The sequence below is a fragment of the Nematolebias whitei genome, chromosome 19, assembly GCF_014905685.2.
Source record: "Nematolebias whitei isolate Nwh7 chromosome 19, NemWhi1, whole genome shotgun sequence".
Lineage (NCBI taxonomy): Eukaryota > Metazoa > Chordata > Actinopteri > Cyprinodontiformes > Rivulidae > Nematolebias > Nematolebias whitei.
Genome location: NC_056516.1, coordinates 22,792,652 through 22,816,149, shown reverse-complemented (window position 1 = coordinate 22,816,149; position 23,498 = coordinate 22,792,652). Strand labels below are relative to the sequence as shown.

General features: G+C 40.0%; 1 protein-coding gene across 1 annotated transcript in view; it reads left to right on the top strand.

Moving 5' to 3' along the window:
* Positions 1-23,498, top strand: part of ctnnal1 (catenin (cadherin-associated protein), alpha-like 1) — a 75,382-nt gene that overhangs the window by 31,979 nt on the left and 19,905 nt on the right. The window contains exons 2-4 of the mRNA XM_037693543.1: positions 6,469-6,658; positions 20,019-20,206; positions 21,930-22,049. Coding sequence (XP_037549471.1) covers positions 6,469-6,658; positions 20,019-20,206; positions 21,930-22,049 — 498 coding nt within the window. The remainder of the gene's footprint in view (positions 1-6,468; positions 6,659-20,018; positions 20,207-21,929; positions 22,050-23,498) is intronic.

Genomic DNA, 23,498 nt, shown 5'->3' with positions numbered 1-23,498 from the left:
CACACACACACACACACACACACACACACACACACACACACACACACCAAACACACGTGAGCCACTTTGCCATTGGTAAGTGTGACAACACTCGGCTCTTATCTTATCAATTCTTCTTAGGTGTAGATGATTTGCTACTATGACTTGTTTCCCCACTCTGTGGGCGGGATCGTCAATGCACAGTGGACGGTATCGTAACAGGTCATTGTGTTTGAGCCACGCCGCCCGTTGTGGTCCTTAATCAACCTATATTCAAACTTCAATTTCTTTAGCTTATAAGGTGTAGTCATGCTGCACCATTATTTCCTAAATCTCTGAACGCGCTCATTTCTTGTGGCACCGTCCAGCTCACATTGAATCCTAACATCACCCAATAAAGTTAGGAAGGTTTGTACCTCATCATTGGTCCACATCACTATTTTTGAAGCTTCCATACCTGAAACTAAAAAGAACAATATGCACTCAGATTATTTATCTCTGCCTTGTTTTTCTTTGGCCAAATACGTGTGGCCAATTATTTATTTCTCAAATAAAAATATTTGTATGAGCAAGCAGGCGAATGCTTGCTTAGATTGACAAAATAAAATGGTTGTCTATGCATCCATTACCTTTACCCGGAAGTCGCTGGTGACAATTTACCGCAGTCACTGTGCGAGAGACGGGGTACACTCTGGATATATCACAAGTCCATCACAGGAAATGGTTGTATTTTGCCATAACACAGGACGTTTAGTGCTGTTTTATAGTTTCTCCTTTTTTCTACAAAATGAATTGGAGAGATGGGCATCATTTTTTAAATATCCAAAGTCTAGCTGAAATGGTCAAATTTAAAGCACTAATGCGACCGTCTTTTTGTTTTGTTTGTTTCATTTTTGTACACCAGCACCTTGTAGTGACATACCAAGTTGTTTCCTAAAAGTGCTTTTTCAGTCGGTGCACGTTTGTCATAACAACACCAACCACCCTCCTTCCTTAAACCGTCTCTTTCTGCCATCGTAGTTTTATTTTGAAAGGATTATGAAGTAGAAACTATGTTCATGGATTAGCGTAGCTTTACTGTCAGAGTACTTGCCTGTCCCGCCACGCTAATCTACTGAAGTGGTGACAAAGGAACGAATATAAAGATCCCCAGCTAGCAGAATTATCAGCAGCGAGACTGAAGTGTGTGGAAATTAAAGAAAAAAAACTGAATAATTACTGATAAATTTAAAGTGTTTTTGCTTAAAATGCCTTTTCTTAATGGTAAATGTGGTTGACTAAAGGTCCTAATTTTATTTTTTTGTTTCTTATTTAAACTTTCCTTTTAGTGTTTCTTCTTTAGAAAAAAAAAATCATCTTTACTCACTTTTGTCCGCAGATCAAATACAGCTTAATAGCAATCAGTGGAATAAATTAGTAGAGCAAGTAGGCCATCATACGTCACCAGAAAAGCAATGGAACGTCTTCAATGTGTGTTTATTAAAAGCCCCCAGTGGATCAGAGCTTGTTCACACTCACTTTAATCTTGCTGGGGTGTTTTGAGAAGAGCACATTTTTCTTCTGCAATGGCAACAATGAGAACTGTAAAAAAAAAAAAAGAAACGGGCTGAGGGACAGAATTACTGATGAAATCAAACTTTCTCCCACCGTGGACATTCAGTGAGGCTCAGTCTGTATCCATGGGAGGCAGCCACAAATGTTTCCACCTTTTGTTCGCCTCTGATTTATGGTCAGTTACTGCATCCTTGAGGTGTTAGCCCAGATTTCCTGCTAACCAGTGGGTGGACGTAGTTATTCACAGTGAAGTATTGATGCTGTTGTTGTTTTCTTACAGCCTTGTAATTTTCTTCTAATTGTTTAAAAAAAAAGAGATGAGAGATGAATTGTGGGGCACTGACTTAATTTACAGCGGGTTTGGAAGAGCAGGAGTTCTGTTGTTTGGCGTTTAAAGCATGAAGTTCAAATCAGAATAGTCAAAACCATTGATAAAGCTGTACTAATGATGTAATAGCAGCAGTACTAATACATAGTACAGTGGTTGTAGTAGGATTTCCTTTATTATATAAAGCATTTGCAGCTCCATCATGAATTGCTGTCATTTATTTCTCATTTGTCATTGTATGTGCAAAGTGCAATCGCAGCCATTGTCAAAATTAGCTGCTAACAGTCAGAAATCAACAGTGAAATTCCTCGATGTGTTTTTCTAAACTCAACTTTTGAACTTTGCTTATTAAGGTTTTCTTTTCTTTCTTTTAGCGCTAAAGGAATGTTCACTTTTCTCCCTCGTGGCACAAAGTTTCCATTGATATACACAAAGCACAAAGGCTTGCCCTATGTGATGGCACTGGATCAATATTATGTTTTCTCCACCCTGCTCGCTTCCTGTTTGCACAGTCAATGTAACCTAGTAATCCCAAGCAGAGGAAATCCCAATGAGTGCTTGTTTTCACAGGGACATTTTTTTCTTTGTTTTTTTTTTCTTCTTTACTCTCACAATGTTAAACTTGTTCATGTAACTATGACATTTTGTTCTTTTGTCTCATCGGTTTTTGTTGTCACTTTCTTTCCTCCTTGTCATTCCTTTCTTGCAGCTCTCATATTTGCCTCCTCTTTCATGCTCTAAGTTTCCTTATAGGATGCAAGGTGCATGCTTATTGCCTGCTGACAACAGGTTTAAGGAGGTTTTTGCTTGTCCGTTCATGTTTGTGTCGGTGTGTTGGCAAAATAACGCACAAACTGGTCGACACATTTTAAATAAACTTGTAGAATGAAATTATTGAATGTTTAATGGGGTGTCGTTTGTAAAGTTACACAGTCAAAAATTAAGAGCAATACCTGTATTTTAGTATATTTAGCCTTTCATAAGAAAAAAACGTTTTTTTTCCAAAGTCATGTTTTAACCATTTTATTCATACATTTATAAATGTCATAGTTCCCAACAAAATATTTAGTTAGTGAACTAAATATTTAGGTGTAAATTAAATATTTAATTTCCAAGCTAAATATTTATTTCAAAACTAAAAGTTTAATTTTCAAACTAAATATTTATTGTCCAAGCTACATATTTGATTTCCAAACTAAATTAATTTCTAAGCTAAACATTTCATTCTCAAACTAAATATTTAATTTGCTAACTAAATGTTTAACTTGGACCTAGATATTTAACTTGTGAGCTAAATATTTAGCTTTCAAGTTAAATATTTAGGTCTGAGATAAATGTTTAGTTAGCAAATTAAATGTTTATTTTGGAAATTAAATGTTTAGCTTGGAAAATAAATATTTAGGTCCAAGCTAAATATTTAGTTAGGAAATTAAATATTTAGTTTAGGAATTAAATGTTTGGCTTAGGAATAAAATGTTTAGTTTGGGTCCCTGTGATGGACTTGCAACCTGTCCAGGGTGTACCCTGCCCCTTGCACAGTGATTGCTGGACATGGGTGCCAGAAATTAAATATTTAGCTTGGACAATAAATATTTAGTTTGGAAATTAACTGTTTAGTTTTGAAAATAAATATTTAGCTTGGAAATTAAACATTTAATTTACACCTAAATATTTAGTTTACTAACTAAATATTTAACTTGCAAGTTAAGTATTTGGTTTGTAAACTAAATATTTAGCTTGGAAATTAAATATTTATTTGGGAACTGTGACATTTATAAATGTATGAATAACATGGTGAAAATATGACTTTGAAAAAAAAAACCTATATATTTTTTCTTATGAAAGGCTAAATAAACCAAAATATTGCTGTTAACTTTTGACTGTGTAACTTTACATACGACACCCCATAAACGTACATCTATAACTGATTAACTTTTGGAGTAAACTGTAATATTGGTGCCACAACAAAGTTACTTGAAAAAAAAAAAAACTGGGCGTAATTCAGTAATTCTTACAGGTACTGTGCTAAAAATAATTGGTGTGGTGTTAGCTGAGTCATTCATAACACTTACTCTGAGCATGAGATTGTGCTCAACATATTTTCAAGTTTTGATCAAAATAGCTACAACCCTTTTAATTTTTTTTTTCACACATAAGATCTTAGTCTAAAATCTCTGACTTGAAGGACTGTGGGAGATTTGCATTCCATCAAGGACCACCAGGCCTTTTATTTTAAATTTTTTATTCATTCAGATATGCATGCAAGCATCTTGTGGAGGCACAAGATCGTTTATTAAGCATGTTGCATTACATAAGGTCTATGTATGATGCATATCTGAATAATGTGTCAGGGTGCCCCAGTTTCCTCTGGTTAATGTCCAGAGGAATGCCTGATTAATGATGGAAAATGTCCAGCCAGTCGTCATTGGTGTTTTCTAAAATAAATCACCTATTCTGTGTGGACGAGTCACTGATAAACACCAGGCTTACAGCAAGGGAAATTCTGACGTTGAGGTGAAGAAAGGGCAAAATGGTACATAAAATGGCAACAAATGGACTAAGAGAAGTGCTTAATGAGCACTTCAGGCTGACATGATCTTGCAGCTGAACGACAGTCTGACAACCAAGAGCAAAAAAAAAAAAAAAAAAAGCTGTTTGACAAGTAGCAACTTTTGTCAGTATGTTGGAAATGTTGCAAGGCCATCAGGTGGATACTGACAGGGGAGGGTTTTAGATAAAAAGAGCACAAAAGATTTTTTGGGGGGCAAAGCAGGTTCCTTTCTTTCATTCACTCCTTTTTAAACACCAATAAATGAAAAGGAAAAGTCTGCAGGTTTCTGTCCCGGCTGCTGTCTGTACTCTGAATCTAAAAGGTTTAGCAAACGATGCAGAAATGATAGAGCTATAGAAAGGAAAAGTAGTCTTTACTGGGGATTTATTTACAACCAAAGCCCCCTATACAAGTTTTAAATGTCATATACGTAGCTTCATCAGTTTATGAAAGAAAAGGCCTTGAGCCATTCAAGTGTAAATCTTTGTTTATTGTATTTTGAATCTTTTTCACAGTTTCACTCAGACTTGCCTATCGCTGTCACTGGAGAAGCACTCATTGTTTTTTACAGACCTATTTTCTTTTCTTTTCTTTCTTTCATATTTATTTTTATAAAGCTCCCATCTGCAGATTCAGATTTTGGTCCATTCTAATTTATCTGTACAAACTATAACTAACATCAAAGAAAATGTTTATTTTATTTTTTGTTGTTGTTCAAAATGCCACCAAGTTACAGACTGCTGCGAATTAGCTGCTTAACTATGGTTGATCGATGGACCAAAAAAAAAAAATGGATAGGTAAAGGATTTATTTTTACACTCAGAAATCATCAGATATATTCACCAGTCAGTTTGTTGGTAATCAGTCTAATGGCAACCAGTCATACCCATCTGCTCACTACAGACTCATGTTCAGGCTGCTATTTAATATACCGTATTATTTTACATTATTAGTGTTTAGCATAGACCTACAGTATATCTTAGATCCTTATATACTGTTACATTTTATACTTTATATTTTTGCTATTGTTGGGTGTAACTGGGACCTTGGGTACACAATTTCGTTCCACCTCATGTACCGCATGTGATGCAAATGACAATAAAGAACCTTGAACCAAGGGAACCACTGTGTGGATGTAATATTTGCTAATTACATGAAATGTAGAGCCAGGGAACACCTTGTGATACACCAGAAGGAACTGGGTGGTGTCACTGGTGAGAGGGATGTCTGGGTACTCCCACCTGTATATGTTGCCTCCAAGATCCAACTATAGATGAGCAGAAGAAAATGGATAAACGGATGGGCATGCGATACAACAGTAAAACAATCTAGGAATAAAACCATTGCTATAGGAACCCAGTTATAACAGCATAGAGTGTCAGGTACACTGTGTTTGTATAAAACATCGGTGCAACAAACGGTTGGCCTCCAGGCTTTTTCCTGCACAACTAAAGCAGGATGTTTCATCTTTATGTTGTAGAAAAACAAGCATGTCAGTAATTAGGGTCAGGGATTGCTAACTGAGGACAGTTTCAGAGTGAGAACAAAAGTAAAAGCTTCTACTGGACATTTCAGGTCCAAACGAGATCTACTCATTTGGATGTAATTAATTCAGATGGTTTTGTGAGGAAAGGCCCCTGTGTCTCACATTCCTTTGACGGGATGCTGCTCATTCACGTAGCCCTCCGAGCTCAGCAGAACTAGTGTTCTGAATCCCACAGAGATTTTCCTGTAACAGACTCCCCTCTCGGACCACCTACAGCTGTGTGCCAATTAAATCCACCACCCACCACTTCCTGACCCAGATGGTTTACCACACACACAACATTTAACCCTCACTTAAGCTTGCAACAAGCTGGAGAGTAAAGGTAATCAATAAATAATTAATGATGACTGGATCTACCTATTTATAACTGATACCTTCAGTAAAATTTACACCTGAGCTCCTTGTGTGCGTTTCTGTTCAACCAGCTGTGGGCAATAAACAGCTACAACCAACTTGATCCCTGACTCAGATGTACTGATTTCTTATATTATTTCTTCTAAATCCCTGCAGATCACCACCCTGATCAACCACAAAGACAAGCCAAAGAAGTCAGAGCGCACCCTGGCAGCGATCCACAGGGTGGGTCAGGCAGTGAACGTGGCAGTGGGACGTTTTGTTGCCGTCGGAGAGGCCATTGCCTCAGAGAACCAAGAGCTAAAAGATGAGATGGGTCAAGCATGCTTTGAGGCACGCAGAGCAGGTAGGCATCCTTTAGCCGAATCTTATTAGCGCTTGACATTTTACCAAATTGCTGCTTTGGAACTTAAAACGATGTGTTTTCCCATTTCTGTGAAGGATTGGTTAGTTTGCTCTTCTGAAAAGCTGTGAGGGTTATTCATCCTAAACGCTTTTATTTTTTCGTAGAGGATAATACTATGTTTTTCTTTGTGCTGGCACTGTGAAGGCCTTATGATATTATGAGTTCCCCGCTGAGTATGTGTGGAACTCATCAGCCAGTGAGCTGTGCTTCTTTCCCCCGTTTTGCAGAGACAAACTGTGACAGTTTCATAAAACGCCAGGCATCACCTTCAGGCCTCACAGTTTTATCAGATTTTAGCAAATTTCGATCAGTCTGTGCAGCCTTGCTGTCAAACAGTATTACACTAGAAGACCTCCAGAGTGCTCTAAAGACATTGTGGTTATTGAATTGGGAATAAAGGCTGAAAAAAACGACTGCAGCACCTAAGGGTGCGGCGTAAAGAAGGGAATTAAAGTGTCTTTACTGGCATGGATAGCACTAAATAATGGACTCTAATAGAAAGTTATTGGACACTTGATGAAAGGTTACTAGACATGTTTTGTTGTTTAGAGAAGTATCTGTCATTCTGACACCGTGTAGGCTGAGTCTATGTAAAGAGGCTATAAACTGTGCCTTCAGTGTTTCACGCCATCTAGTCTTAATTTGAATGATTGTGGAAAAATGGTAAGTTCGTGAAATAAGGTTTTGGAGGTAGGATTATGAGATAGTGAGTTTTATTTACTGCTATGTAATGATAAGAAAGATTTAATTACCCTACCTTAGATAAATGTTACTAATTTAATTTTTATGTATATGCATGTTTTTGTACACTGCCCTCAGATAACGTCTGTTGTGACTGGGCACTATATAAATAAACTGAATTTAATTGAATTTCATTTCATTCAACCTTTATTTATACAGGTTAATCCCATTGAGCCTCTGGGACTCATTTACAAGAGAGACCTGATTAATTAACATTGTTATAAATGACGATGCTAATCAAGAGTTTGCTTAAATGTAAAACTAAATTGTTAAACACAAACAGTAGAAATAGAGGTATTTTTTACCTTTTTATAGCTGTGAATGTAACGTTTACTACAATTTAATCACTTATATATTCAAGTCTCACTATCTCGTATCCCCTGTGGTTTGTTAGAAATTCTGTGAATATACTGTAACATTTATTTCTCTTAAGGTTCTTTTCTAGCTCCTTAACACAAAATGTGCAGGCACATTACCATGCCCCACCTTTTGCTACATTCCTTTACATGTTCTCAAATAGTTATGGACTTGACCCTCCCAGGGTATATTTTTCCTTGTGACAGTGTGCACTGTGAGAAGCTCAAATATATCCCTGAGCCTAAACTCGCATTTTGTTTGATTAAAGACTAAAGCAGAGGCAAAGTAATCAAAATTGAAAAAGGGAGAGACATGGCAAAACTAAAATGCAAGTTGGAGAAAGTGACTTAACGATGTGAGGGGGAATGTAGAAAGTGAAGAAAGTGAAGAAAAAAATTGGAGAAAAAAATCCCTGCAGAAATATATGTAGCTTTGCTCTTATATGAAACATTAAAAAAAAATAAAAAGACTAAATAAGAATATTCAGGAAGAAGCACCACAAGTGAAACATCTCTATCACATATAAAGGATTGTTGCATATTTCAGTAGATCAAACAAATGTTTTCGAGCAAAGTTAATGACAGAATAGAAAAAAAGCAGATATTTTATGCTTGATGCGTTTTAAAGAAAATAAAGGCACTTCTTACAAACATATCAGAGTCAGAGAAATTTATTTGTCATACACAACACATGTACATGTGGTGGAACGAGATTATGTGCACAGGGTCCCAGTTACATCCAACAATAAAATGTAAAAGAAAAACAGTAATAAAATCTAAGATATGAACTAAGAAATACATAAACTAAAATACAATAAGCACTAATAGCATAAAAACATTACGTCGAATAGCAGCACGAACACGAGTCTGTGTGAGCAGATGAGCACGTATGAACACAGCAACATGAAACAGATCAGCAAAAACATGATGTGATTTTTCACAGTGATTATCCTGATTAGAGATTCATAAGTCTAACAGCTTCAGGGTAGAAGCTGTTCCTCAGTCTAGTGGACTTAATGCTCCTTAACCTCCTTTCTGAGGGAAGCGGGGCAAAAAGTGTGTGTGCTGGGTGAGTGGGGTCCTTCATGATGCAGGTGGTCCTCTTCCTGCATCTGGAGGTGTAAATGTCTGTGATGGTGGGGAGACTGACTCCAACAGTCTTCTGTGCAGCCTTCACCACTCTCTGCAAAGCTTTTCTTTCTGCAGTTGTGCAGCCTCCATGCCACACATTGATGCTGGAGCACAGGATGCTCTCCACTGCACACCTGTAGAAGGAGGTGAGGACTGAGCTTCCCAGAGCAGCTCGTCTCAGCCGTCTGAGGAAGTAGAGTCTCTGATGAGCTTTCTTGATCAGGCTGGTGGTGTTGTTGCCCCAGCTGAGGTTGTCATTCAGGTGTAAACCCAAGTACTTGTAGCTGGAGACCACTTCCACCGCAGATCATCTTACTGTGTTCAAGGGGGCGTAGGTGTGTTTGTTCCTTCTGAAGTCCACGATCATCTCCTTTGTCTTCTTCACATTGATGTGAAGGTTATTCTCTTTGCATCAGCTCTCCAGGTGTTCCACCTCCAGCCTGTAGCTGGACTCATCGTTGTTTGTGATGCATCTCACCACCGCTGGATGGGTAGCTGCACAATCATACATGAGCAGAGTGAACAGGAGAGGGCTCAGCACACATCCCTGAGGGGAGCTAGTGCTGTTTATGGTGGAAGAAGAGAAGTTGTGAATCCTCAATGACTGCGGTCTGTTTAAGAAGTCTAGGACCCAGTTGCAAATGGAGGGGCTTAGTCCTAGTGTGAGTAGTTTGTCCATCAGGGTTTGGGGGATCATGGTGTTGAAGTAGACGTGAAGTCCACAAAGAGCTACAGACATAGAAGTCCTTCTGCTCCAGGTGGTTGAGCGCAGTGTGGACCACAGAAGAGATGATGTCCTCTGTTGATTGGTTTTCGCGATATGCATACTGATGAGGGTCCTCATTGATGTTGATGGTTGTTTCGATGTGGGTCATGACCAGTTTTTCGAAGCATTTAACGACTATCGGGGTGAGGGCCACTGGTCCGATAGTCATTCAGATCAGTCACTGTAGAGCTATTTGGAACTGGGATGATGGTGGCAGTCTTCAGGCAGGTGGGAACTGTTGCCAGGGTAAGTGAGGAGTTAAAGATGTCGGCTGCTGACATCTTGCATGCAAGGGTTGGCAACGAGTTTATGGTTGGATATCCTTCCTACTAAGGATGCACCGATCCACTTTTTGTTTTTTGTTTTTTATCCGATCCCGATACATAAATCTGGATATCGACCGATACTATTCCGATATCATCATAATCATTATTGATTTTATATGAAGCTGTAATATCTCTATAGGCAAGTATAATCTGTACAAATATATGCATTAATGTCCAAAAAGGCAACTTTAGGTAAGTTTTTTTAATGTTGGATAAATTTCAAAGTTAGGATTAAATCCTGCTAACACAAAACATGCATTTTTATTCCTAGCTTTAAAGTGGATTTTAAAGTGATTAAATGGCTTCAAACATCTGCTAAGTTCATGGCATAAACCAACACAGACATGTTCCTGTTTTTAGTATTTTATATCACTTTATAATGTAGCTGTTTTTTGTTTCGGTTTTTTTATATAACATTTTTTTTTCTTTTTTAGTTCATATGCTTTTTTATGATTGTCTACTGTTGTACTGATAAATATCTCCTGGACGGTAAACGTAAACTATAACTTGGCTGCAAGTATTCAATCAAGCTGCGAAGCAGGCAGTCTGATTTAGATCAGCCGCCAGACAAAGAGCTCTCTATGTAAAGCCGCTGGCATCATCTTAAACATGTGCGCCACCTCTGCGGTCTGCTTGTCCCACATCGCCGCCTGGATGACCATGATCCAGAGAACCACCTGGCTCCGCCTCTCGCCATCTTTGTCCAAGAGGCCGCAGAGAGACCTGCTGGAGGGCCCCATCACCCCAGAGGCTCTGTTTGGGGCCAACTTCAGGACCATCCTTGAGAAATTGCAGAGGTCCGAGGAGGTCTCAGAGATAGTACACCATTTGGTGACATCACAGTCCTCCACCCGCTCCTCTGGCCGCTGGAGGGACCACCGTGGCCAGCAACAGCAGCAGTGGCACTCCACAGCTGCGGCAGCGACTTCACGCTCCGCTCCTCTGCCGGCCCCCTCCACCAGGATACAGCTCCTTGAGGGGAATGTGCGTGTTTTTTGATGATGTATGTTTTAAAATAAAACAGAAACATCTCTGAAAGTAAAGTTTCATCTGATTTTAGCCTGACTGTCAGATAAGCTGATCTCACAGCTGCCTCTCTTCACACATTCCTCACACAAAACAAGCCGGTAACCTCTAAACAGCGTTTTAAAAGGCACCGAAGTTCGGTAAATATCACAAAACACTCGTCTGCCACGTCAGCTAAATTGATGTTTTTTTTCAGCAGACCAAGTCCGGTAAAATCCCTCGCTCTCAACCAGAGCCCATTTTATTTTCTGCTGTTTTTGCCCACTCACCACGCAGCGGGAGTAAATGTGTTTCTCCACGACAGCTGCAGCCTCCACCGAAACGATGTCTCACTCAGAAAACGCTCACGCCTCCTCTCAGTGCGCGCCGGCTCACCACAGATCTAACGTGAGACCGCAGCCTGGGCTCAGCACAGAGGCACACATACAGCCCTTTTCTGTCGGAACCCCCCTTGGGTCCCCCCCCCGGAGAATCTCTAGAGCGGGTGATGGCAGTAAGGGTATTTAGTCTGGTTGACGTCCATGAGAAACATGACATCACAAAATGTGTGCCCGCTCTCCGAGCGTTACTCAGAGTGGCAGCAAGTGTGTTCCCTGGACAGATGGATGGACCGTCTGATCAGCAGGGGTTACACGCTGCAGTTCGCAGCTCAACCCCCACCGTTCAGAGGGATTATAGAGATAGTTCTGTCATCTCCAGAACAGAGCTCGTCTCTCCAGTCAGAAGTTAGGAATTCCTGATGAAAAACATGATTTCCAGAGTTCCCAATGGAAAAGAAATCACGGGGTTTTCCTCCCACTGCTTCCTGGTTCTGAAAAAACCCGGAGGGATGAGACCCATTCTCGACCTGTCCATGTTCAACAAATCGATCATGGAGAGACAATTCCACATGCTGACAATCAAACAGCTGCTAGAGAACTTCACCAGAACAACTGGTTCACCTCCATAGATCTGAAGGGTGTATATTGTCATATTCCCATCATTCCAAAACACAGGAAATTCCTGTGTTTCTCCTCCAAGGGCTTCCGTATCAGTACAACAGGCTACCGTTCAGTTATTCCCTCGCCCCACGCACGTTCTCAAAATGTGTGGAGACGCTCTGCAGTCGTTACACATGGCAGGAATGAGAATTCTTTTTTATCTGGACGATCTACTTTTATCAGAGATTAGATCAGTCTAGGCAGAAAGCAGCTGCGCAGACCAAACGCTAGCATTGCACCTGCTAAACCTGGGTTTTTCTATAAATTGGGAAAAAGTTACGTTCGCCTGTCCCAGATGTTTGTTTATCTGGGAGTGGAGCTAAACTCAACCACAATGAGAGCCCGTTTATCACAGCTGAGAGCCGAAGATCTGTCAGCTCAGCTCCGCCGTGTCAAACCCTGCAGCGTACTGACAGCTCTGCCCGTCATGCGACTCCTGGGGATGATGTCAGCGGCTCACATTGTGGTTCCGCTGGGCCTGCTTCACATGAGACACCTTCAGAGATGGTACGCCCGCCTGCGCATAGATCTTGTGCGCCAGAAGAGGCAGATTATCTCTGTGCCCCCCTCCGTGAGAACCGATCTGAACCACTGGGGAAACCCCCTCATTCTGTCAGAGGGAGTTCCCATCAGCAGGCCTACGTCACATGTCTCAATTTTCACAAACGCGTCCCTGTCAGGCTGGGGAGGAACGTGTCTGTCCCAGGCAGTGGGAGTACAGTGGCTGGACCACATGTCGCTTCACATAAATGCTAGAATGTTTCACAGTCTGAAACGTGACTCAGCATTTTGCCCCCCTGCTGCGGGATCAGCATGTTCTGATCCACACAGACAACAAAGTGACGGCAGCTTACATGAACCGTCAGCGAGACATGCGCTCAGCCCAACTGTTATACATCGCGAGACAGCTGCTGTATTGGGCACACAAAAACCTGCTCTCCATCAGAACAGTGTACATTCCCGACGTCCTGAACAGGGGAGCGGACATCATGTTGAGGGGCGGTCCCTGCCACAGAGACTGGACCCTCCATCCCTAGCTGATCTCTTGGATTTGGAGCAGGTTCAGCCGAGCAGCAGTGGATCTGTTCGCCACACGGGAGAACGCCCAGTGTTAATTATGGTTCTCACTGAGCCCACGAGACGACCCACCGTTAGGGGTGGACGACTTCGCTCACAGCCCGTGGCCAAAAATGCTCCTTTATGCATTCTCTCCAGTCCTGCTGATATCATGGACCCTGGACCGTGTCCGGGAAGAAGAACTGTCAGTCATCTTCATAGCTCTCGAGTGCATAAGCGCTCCATGGTTCCCGAATCTGCAGTGACTGATATCGGGTCAGCCGTGGAAACTGCCGTGGGGGGTACGCTCTCCCCCAGGCAGGAAGAGCGATGAGGAGTTACCCAGAAATAGGTCAGCTCTTTTGGGTTTGGCCGCTGAAAGGATCCGTTTAGAAAAGATGGCAGTGTGACCAGATTGGGCGCTTTACTGCCAATTGGGCAGTTTTCATTCTGATTTTGCCTTTTTCCTCACCAGAGATCTTTTCTCCGGTGCGCTCCTGCGCATGGAGCGCGTATTTATGCAGCGTGTAATTACACACACAGAAGGCTGAGTGATGAATTTTTTTTTTTTTTTGTGCAAGCAGGTGCTTCATGTTTGTGTCTGAATGGACACAGTGAGGCATAGACTACACCCTGCTTCACCTTTAACCCACTAGTGATAGCCTTAAAGGGCGAAGCCTATAAGAAATAGAACGTTGGTTACGTACTGTAACCCCAGATTCTATGAGTATAGGTGCAGCCCTTCAAGCTCTGGGCCTCACTGTTTCCTAAATGGCTGAAGAAAAAAAGCTATTTGGGAGCCAATTGTCCGGTCTCACCGTAATTTATACGGACCGGGGGCCCGTATAAATTATACCGTAATTACACTGTAATTTATACGGACTGTGTGGGCACGGACTAAAGTTTTCAGTGCTGCACTGCGCGCGAAGGGATAAACCCACTAGCGATAGCCGTAAAGGGCTGTGCCTATACTCATAGAATCTGGGGTTATACAGTACGTAATCAACGGCTTTGATGCTTCAGTGATGCTATGCACTAAAATCAAACAATAAGATTAACATTATAAGCAGAGATTTTAGAAGGAAACCCTCAGAAGCTTTAAATAACTTGAAGCTCTTGAGAACAAATAATCAGTAGGACTATATACAGAAAACAATCTGATTAAAAAACTGCAAAGCTGCAGTAACTGATGGAGGTTGTTGTTGCTGAAGACAAATCTTCAAGTTACTAAATACAAGAACTCAGTTTTCTCCAGCCTATGCAAAAAAAGAATTTTTTTTTGTTGAGTCATGCTTGTCCAAAAAACAAGACTCAGTTTAAAATCAGAAAACATTTAAGACACTTATATTTTTTTTGCATTTTGAAAGTTTATAAATGTTTGTTTTTTAACTAAGGCGTATAAACTCTCATGATAAAAAACGTGAATCCTTTTTAAACCGTTTCAGAGCAAAAGGGAAACAAAGTCACGCTGGATAAGAGTTTAAACACAACCCTGCAACAATGGATTCACGCTGGAGGAATCGGCTTGTGTAGCAAAGCGTTTAATCCCTGCATAGTGCTGTTTCATAACGACGGCTAAAACTCAAACCAAGAAAAGCGCAGGTGGGAGGAGAATAGACTGGTGAGAAAATGTCCGTGTGAATCTGTGTGCTTATAGCTGAAGTCATTGTACTGTATACCTGTGCTTGTGTATGCGTGGATGTGTAAATGTGCACCTCTTTCTTGCCTAATATGTCTAATTTATTCTGCTTTTCACTTTTTGTCCTTTCAGGGATGTGTTTTTACAGGTTTTTTTTTTGTTGTTTTCTTTGACATACTTTGGTTGTTTACTTATTATTTTTCTTCAGGTTTCTGTTTTTTGTTACATAAACAATGAATGATAAAAAAGGAGCCACATTTTAAAGATTTTCCAAGTCTGTAGGGGAGAGAAGAATTACAAAGTAGATAGCGAAAGAGTGATATTTCACTAATACACTGCCACTTGGAGGGTTTATTATAACTAGGCTTCAGCCTTGTGTGCCATGATGAATAAACTAAAAGCAGGCCCAAAGCACTTGTTTCATTTGACGCTACTTTTTATCTGTGTGTTTGACAGATCTAATGAGGCAGGTCAGTGAAGGCAGTCTGCTGGATCTGTTGAGCTCGCTCTCACATTTGCATGCTAACTGTCTCACGCGCTCATTTGACTTTAGAGAAATGAGTTAAAGATGGCTGACGGGGTCAAAATAAACTTGTACCAGAATCAGGTGGTGTCTTTATTATTTGGATACTGTGTGGACTTCAGGATTAAAAAACATAAAGAAGCATTTTTTTCCAACAGTGATGGATGCTCTGTGAAGCTGTTAAGGCATCTACTGTATATGAGCGTAAAAACATACACATAGCTAATTTTGACATTTCATTTAAATAATGTAGTTTATGGTATGGTATAAAGTTTATTCATTTTAAAAAATACAAAACAATTTCATAACAATATAAAAAATACAAGAGATTTCAAATGAAAGGCAGCAGAAGAAGAAAAAAATCTTATTATATCTGCCCCTTTTTTTTCACACAATTAGTTCAATCACAATAATTTTCAAGTAACAGAACAAGTTTATCAATTTGTCAAGTGTTTTATTTTATCTCACTTTACTCTTCAAGTAAAAAGAAAATTGCAACACAATCTGAATTTATTAAAATTCCTAGCATTCCTTGAATAAAAGGTTTCCTCCCACGGACCAAAAACATGTTAGGCTGCTTTCAGGCCCAGGCCTCCCTTGCAAGATTTCTGTGATTTCACTGAGATTTCCCAGGTTAAATAAAAGGTTAATAAATAATAATAAAATAAAATAAAAATGATATGCAGCTTCACCACTGAACAGCACTGTTTCACCATGCAAATAACTCGTTCTGTATCTTGCAGGGTTTTCTCATTCAGCCCAGGCTGGAGGTCGGGTCTATTGCATCGCATATCATCTTAACAATGACGTAAATATGTCAGTGATATTAACGGTAATACGAGTGGCGTAAATTAGCAACATGAAGATCGGCGGAGATAGAGCACATACTTTTCTAAGTAAATTAAGACGGTTCTTATTCATAAACAATTGTGATCCGTACAATCCGGAAGTATTCCTTTTAGCGCATGCGCAAATGAGTTGACACTGGATCGTGCTTCCGTAACAGATCGGGCAGTGACACGCGGCCGTAAAAATTGATCTTTGTGTGGACATGCCTTGCGGGCGTCCGCTTCGAGTCTAATCCTGTACGTGCGGACCTCCGCGGACTGAAGTACACTCGAGTATGTGGGAGCCTTTAGGATGTGCTAAGAGATGATACTCGGCTCCTACCACATCAAATTTTATCTCAATGTTCCTAAATTAGATGAAATATAACCCTTGAAGCAATTTGGTAATGACTCTTCTCTTGTTCACTCCTATTTTCCACTGATGACATGTTTGTTAAGACTAAACACACATTTTAAGCAACGTGTGATCATCCTTTTTGAAGGCTATAAAAAAAATAGTTGTGCTTCATTTAAAATACTGAATTGGTGAAGATTTTATGGAAAAATAAATTCAGATGACACCTGAGCTATGAGTTTTTTTTGGTGGTGGTGGGGGGGGGGGGGGCGTGTTACAGCAAAAAGGTGTCATATCAAACAAAAGATATGCAGTCTTAGTTATAAATGTATGTAATTTAATATATTTTGAATATAAAGTGCTTGGAGTCGGCTCAGGCCTGTCATCTATATCCCACTGCCATCAGTCGGATGTTTGGACATCGTTCTCTAGAGCTGGGATATGAAGGTTTAACTGGTTAGCAAGAATGACACTTAAACTCAGCCTGTCCAATACAATCAGATCATCTGGGCTGCGTCTTTAAAGGGCCAGCCACACCAAAAACACAATCGAGCTGTATGACCTGATAGCAACCTATTTGTTCCTCTTCCTTCCTCCTACTACAGCTACAGGTCTTTTTTTTTTTTTTCTAGTTTTCTCTCCTCAGTCCTATTCGTAAGTCTAAATTTCTCTTGTTAAAATGAGTTTTGATTTCTGCTGTATTGTTCTGTGAGGGGGCAAATGCATGTTAAAAGAACTGAAATAAACTAAAAAGAAATGTGGGTTCCCGTAAGGATGTGACTGAGGATTCAACATTAGGATCTTTGCCAGCTGGGTTTGAGATTTTAAATTTTCTGTCCTAAAACTGGCTCAAAGAAAGTATCACCACTGTGTTGTGGGTCAGGGTGGCAAAATTATCATTTCACTGTGGTTAATGTGGTTTTGTTGGACTTCATTCAATCTAAGAAGAAGTGGACTCATAGAGGTGTAGCTACAGATCGGCACATTTTAGTGCCATTTGAAAAGAACTTCAACAGCCTGGGGTTCTTACTCTAGAACTTGTCTCAGAACACTGAGACACTATGCTATGTAAATGTAACACATGTTGGTAATCACTGTTGCACCACTGTTCAGCACAATACCCCCTGAGGTGAACAAGACACATTGTGGTCTGAAGTCATTTAAGAAATTCCAAATTCATTCTTTACCACAAAACCCCAAGACCAGATGGTCTCTGTGAGCCTTCCAGCATGTTCTTGTTTTGCTTTCACGACAAAGAATCTTCTGCGGCTTCTATTTATATAGTTTTTGCCTCATAGATGCTACATGCCCTCATACTTGTAAATTCACTAATGCTGACTAATTCTATCTGCCTAATCTGGCTCTGAATTTACAAGTGAGCAGTCAGCTGTATGTATCAACCACATGCTGTTGCAGTTCTTATCTAAAGCAAGAACCTTAGAGCAGAAAAGAGATTTAATATGACTAATCACATCTTTGTTTCCAGCTAACAGACTTTATTATAGAAACATATACTGTGAAGCACAAGTACATAAACAAATAGCTTGAGCATCGTCTTAGGAAACCTGATTTGAAACCACCATTGATTCCCTGTGCTGTATAAAAGAAGGTGCAATAATATGAACAGTCGGGTTTTGAGATGAATTCTAGCTCCTTCTGCTCGTATAGAAGCTGCTGCCTTCGACTCAGAGGAATGTGTCTTTTAAATTCAGATACTTAATTTGTGTTAAATCTAACTGCAAAGCTCACTGTGTCCAGGTCATTCACTGATGGGATATTATAGGTGTGATATGGTCAGGAAGACCTAACTTTGCAAACTGAAGAATGTGACGCATCACTAAAAAATTTTTTTATGGGTTTTATTCTTGTAAATTGCGTTTTTTGTATTGTGAAATTCCTTTTTTCATTTTTTGAACTGTAATTTCAAAACTTCAGAATGGTTGACATTTTTCCCTCAACTATCACATCCTTGCTCCTTGTTGTGGAAACAACAACAACATTATTGCAGAGTAAATTGGAACTTTATTATCATCGCAATACCAGTGAGTGCAATATTATTACCCCAAAGGCTTGGAAGGCAATAAATCATAGGCTGTTATATTTCAATTACTACCTTCATTCATGTTCTATCTGCTAATAATATAGTTGGTCAATTCAAGGGGCTCTCACTGGCTTTGATGCCTATAACTGGTTTAAATGACGGTGATGACAAGAAGTGAGGAGTGTGGAAAATGTGAATTTATTGCTATTGATGTCGTTGCAATAATTTTACAACCTAGCTGTTTTTTTTTTTTGTGACATCTTTTAAATACTTTTTTTTTCATTTGTTATTCTCAATTTGTACACATCATTTACAATTGTCTTTTGTTGTCTTTAGCCCTATTCACATGGGATTAGTTTCATAGGGACCACATGCTATTTGTAATAATTACAGAGATTGTCTGTGTTGTTAATCCCGTGTGAATTGGCCATGTCAGTAATTTGTAAAGTTACCTTCTATATTTTGTTGATCTTCGAGTTGCTGTGATAATATTAATCCAATGCGAATAGGCATCCCTGTGATTTGGACAGAAATAGGCGGGATCCGACATGTAATGAGGCGATTTTTTTTTTTTAAAGCAAAATAATTTGGAAAAATATAGAACAAGGCTATTTTAAATAAACGCGTTGCTTGCTTTGGCTTTTTTGTTGTTGTTGTTGCTTTTTTTGCTTCGGCTTTTGTAGATGCTACTTCCTTCACCGCAGAGGACAGCAGGTGCAACGACGCACGCGTGATCAGCTGACCCATCCATCCATTATATGTACCTGCTTCTTCCTTTTCGGGAAGCGGGAGTCACTGGTGCCCATGTCCAACCATCGCTGTGCGAGAAGCGGGGGACACCCTGGACAGGTCGCAAGTCCATTTCAACAGGCAGGTCAGCGGACGTGCGGATGCTCACGCACGTGTCCGGTGACAGGTTGTCCATTTGAGCTTAACGTGGCTTTTTTTTACCTCTTAAACCAGCCGGTCGGACCTGCCTCCTCCTCAACAAGTAGATTAACACAATTTTATATTGTGCATTCTTTAGTTTTCTTTGTGTTGATTCATAAAACCACATCAAAGCCTGAGACCGGCCCGGCCCGCACATTAATCACATTATTATTGACCGGCCCGGTTGTGACAATGCAGCGCGTTAACATCATAACCGGAAGATGTCCGTAAATTTCAGCTAAATCTCAGGCTTTAGTTATCCCGTGCGAATGCGCCACATAAAAAGCAGACGTTTGGGAGTAATTTATTTATTACATGTGGTCCTTGGGTAAAACTAATCACGTGCGAATAGGGATTTTGTTGTCCACTGTTGTCATCACTCTTTGTTTAAAAAAACAGGTCTGTCTTGTAAATGAGTCCCCGAGGCGCAGTGGGATTAACCTGTATAAATAAAGGTTGACTGAATGAATTACTAACAATAATTAAAAAACAAACCTACTCTCCCCTCTCCTTCTATGTAAGATATACAGTAATTTAAGCAACAGGTCGCTTATGAAACTGTTTATAATTTACCGGTCTTTGACATAAGTGTATCTTTCACAGGTGATGCCATAGCCCAGTTGACTGACATGGGATCAGCCGTGCAGTCTCAGTCAGATGGACATGTCACGGTGTTCAGTGATAGAACGGGGATGGTGAAGGCTGCACGTCTACTCCTCTCCTCTGTCACTAAGGTCCTCGTCCTCGCCGACCGCATCGTCATCAAACAGATAATCACATCGCGCAGCAAGGTAAACGAGGAGCACTACCCTGAAATGCATACATCTGCTCTCTGACGTGCCCATTCTCTCCTGAGGCCTTTACTTCTTAAGAGATAAGCCCTCTTAAAGAGTAGTCTGGATGGAATTGAAGGCGAGCAGCACTTTTAGTGACTGTAAAAACCACACAAAGCTTGTCTCTCTTGTTCATACCTGGCTGTGTTCTTAGCCAGGCAGGATGATGTAGCTTCAGACTGAGCCAAGAATGAAAACTGAAGAGGCCTTAATCATGACTGGTTAGCTTTGTATGGGAAGACAGTCGACAGCCCTCTGTCCTGCATTACTGGCAAACACAATTAGATCTCTTCCTCTTCTTTGTGCAGCACAGATAAAAGCTGCTTCATTGCCACTGCCAGCTAGCATATCCTCAACAGCTAAATTAGCAGCTTACAAGGGCTATTATTACCTAAAATAGAGCTATAGGGCTGCCTAATCTGAGTACTTAATTTCAGAGTTCACTGAGGTAATTGTCACATGGATATATAAAAAGGTAATTGATAGTAAAATAAAATAAAATAAAATGGAACTATAATTCCTTGAAGGAAGTTTTATCGAAAAGGTTTTATCTAAAAGATCTTGCATGACCTGTGAGCACTCGGAGTATGTGTTGGGGATGACTTTCGGCTACTACTACGCCAGATTTTAGCCTAATTTCTAAAATTGACTGAATTTTAGCTTTTATTTTGTGTGTTTACTGAGGCTGATTAATCTGTAGCAACCATGTAAATCACGTCAACTCCAAATTGTTATCATTTTGCATTGAGCAATTCATGGTTGCATTCTGAAAGTTTCAATAAAATCTGTGTAGTGGTTCATGAAATATTTTGCTAACAGACAAACACACACAGTCGCTTGCCTCATATAACAGCGAGTAATAACTAAATTTGAAAGTAGAGCAAACGCCCTTCCTTGTTCATTGTTTAAACAGTCAGTCACGTATGGTGAAGGCCTAATTAGTATTGACCGCAGCAGCGTTTTTGTTTTCTTTGCAGAAAAGTAAAGATTTCAGACAAACAATGCATTTCATTGAGGACAACAAAGATAACTTAACTAACAATGATGTGTTTTACCTCTATGTTAGATTTATTGTTCTGAATAACGTTTTACAATAGCATATAGGTTATCTAAACATTAGCTTGCTAACTTGAGAGGCATGTAGCTAATGACAAGTGAGGATTGAGGATAATTTATTATTGTTGATTTTTTAAAATTTTACAGATCAGTTACAATAAACTTACCATTCTATGGTCAGCAAAATATGCAACACATTATTGCTCCCTGCTTCATCTGCGCTGAAAGTGAAACTTAAGTGAACGGCCATGACTTGAAAGTAGTCTGCATGCGCCCTCTGCTGAATACATTGTACAGTTACACCTTATGCAAGTAAGGACATGGCTTGTTCTCAGTGTTTATATGAGCACATAATGGGACAATTATCACCAATACCGATATGTCCCCAAACGCCTATATTGGCCCTACTGATGTATCGGTTGGGCTCTAATGCCAATGCATTGCTTCCCACACATAACTCACATTTATCACGACTGATGTTCTGATATCTGTGGACAGCTGTTGATGCAAACTTCATTTCATTGTTTGAATGTGATGTCTTGTGTTGTTTTAACCTCTGCTAACGAGGAGGAAAAATAACTTATGAAACGCACATGGCCGTTCATCGCTCTGCTTCTCCTGCCAGGTTCTTGTAACCCTCGACAAACTGGAGAGAGTCAGCACCTTCCAGGAATTTGTGCAGATTTTTGGCCAGTTTGGAAACGAGATGGTGGAATTTGCTCACCTCACCGGAGACAGACAGAACGTGAGTAGCATTTTACGGAAGACTTTCCTTCTTTTTATTATGTTTTTCACCGACATCACAGTCATTGGATCACTTTAAAAATCCCTCGTTGGAAGAAACACTGAAAACTCCTGCTGCAGCCAGGTTTTATTTGTAGTATTTTTTTTTATAAACACAAAATCAGATCAAGTGATATAACTGGAATTTAAAATCTGCAGAGACTACACTATGACCTGAACTTTACACAACCAACAAAAATCTAACTGTTAAAAAACTAGTCTTCCTTTGGCTGCTGTCGTTCCTGCAGTTTCTTTGTTTGTTTTATCATCCTGTAAAAGAAACACACGGGTCAGATGTGACGCGTTCTCCTCAAAGACTGTTTCCATCACGACTCAGTGTTGATATGAACTGACCCGTGCTTTCAAACACCCGCTCCCTCTGCAGCACATCAGACAATCTGCAAAACGTGTGCTCAAAGCTTCAGGGAAACACTCCCAACTTCAAGGAGTTCTGACTTTGGGCTGTCAGAGACTGCTAATCCCACTTAGATGCAAATATTCAGCCTTTGCAGCTAAAGCGCTTCGCCTGCAGAAGTTGATGTGAAGTGCAGCGGCTGCGATATCTCGACAGGGAGGGAGAATCAACCATCCCACTGTCTGACTTTAGTCAGATTTTGAAACACACGCCCTCTTTCTCTTCAACTCTCCTTGTTGCTGCTAATGCGTCTTCTCCTCATTTGCAATCCTTTTTTTTAATCATTTATATTATTTTTTGGAGGGGTGTATTCACTCCCACTCATGCAGATGCATGCAAGAGTGCACATGTATTTCAAGGAGCCACCATTTTCATCTATTGAAGCCAGACGAGCTCATAGGCAAAAATAAATAAAAAATTACGACAGATAATTATAACATTTTTGCAATCTGTGGCAAAGTGCTCAGAGGAGTTGATTCAGCTGCCCTTTTCAAATCCTGCCTCTGCATCATTCAAATCTGTATCTTTATGTGGTTTTCGTGCAGAGTGACAAAAGCACATCTACTTTTGCATTCTGATAGTGTCTCCTTTTTAAAAGCATGAAAACTTGTAAACAAATGTGTTATTCTGTATTTGCATGTCCCATCAAGAATCTTTTCATTCAACCTTTATTTATACAGGTTAGTCTCATTGACTCATTCACAAGAGAAACCTGTATTTCTTCACGTCCCTCAGACTCTAAACTGTAACTCATTGGGATAGTGTGTATCTTTTAAAGTAGGATTTCATGAAAATGTTATGAGTAATTATCTAACCTGCTATAGATATCGCTTTGAACCATGAATGGGCAAACTAAGGGAAAACACTAATCAAATGTGTCAATAATTATTTGATTTTTGGAAGAAAGCAGACTTAATAAGACACTAAGTTTGTTTTCTCAGTCATCCAGGTATATAACAACAAAAAAGGTTGAATCATGTCATCTGGACTTCGTTT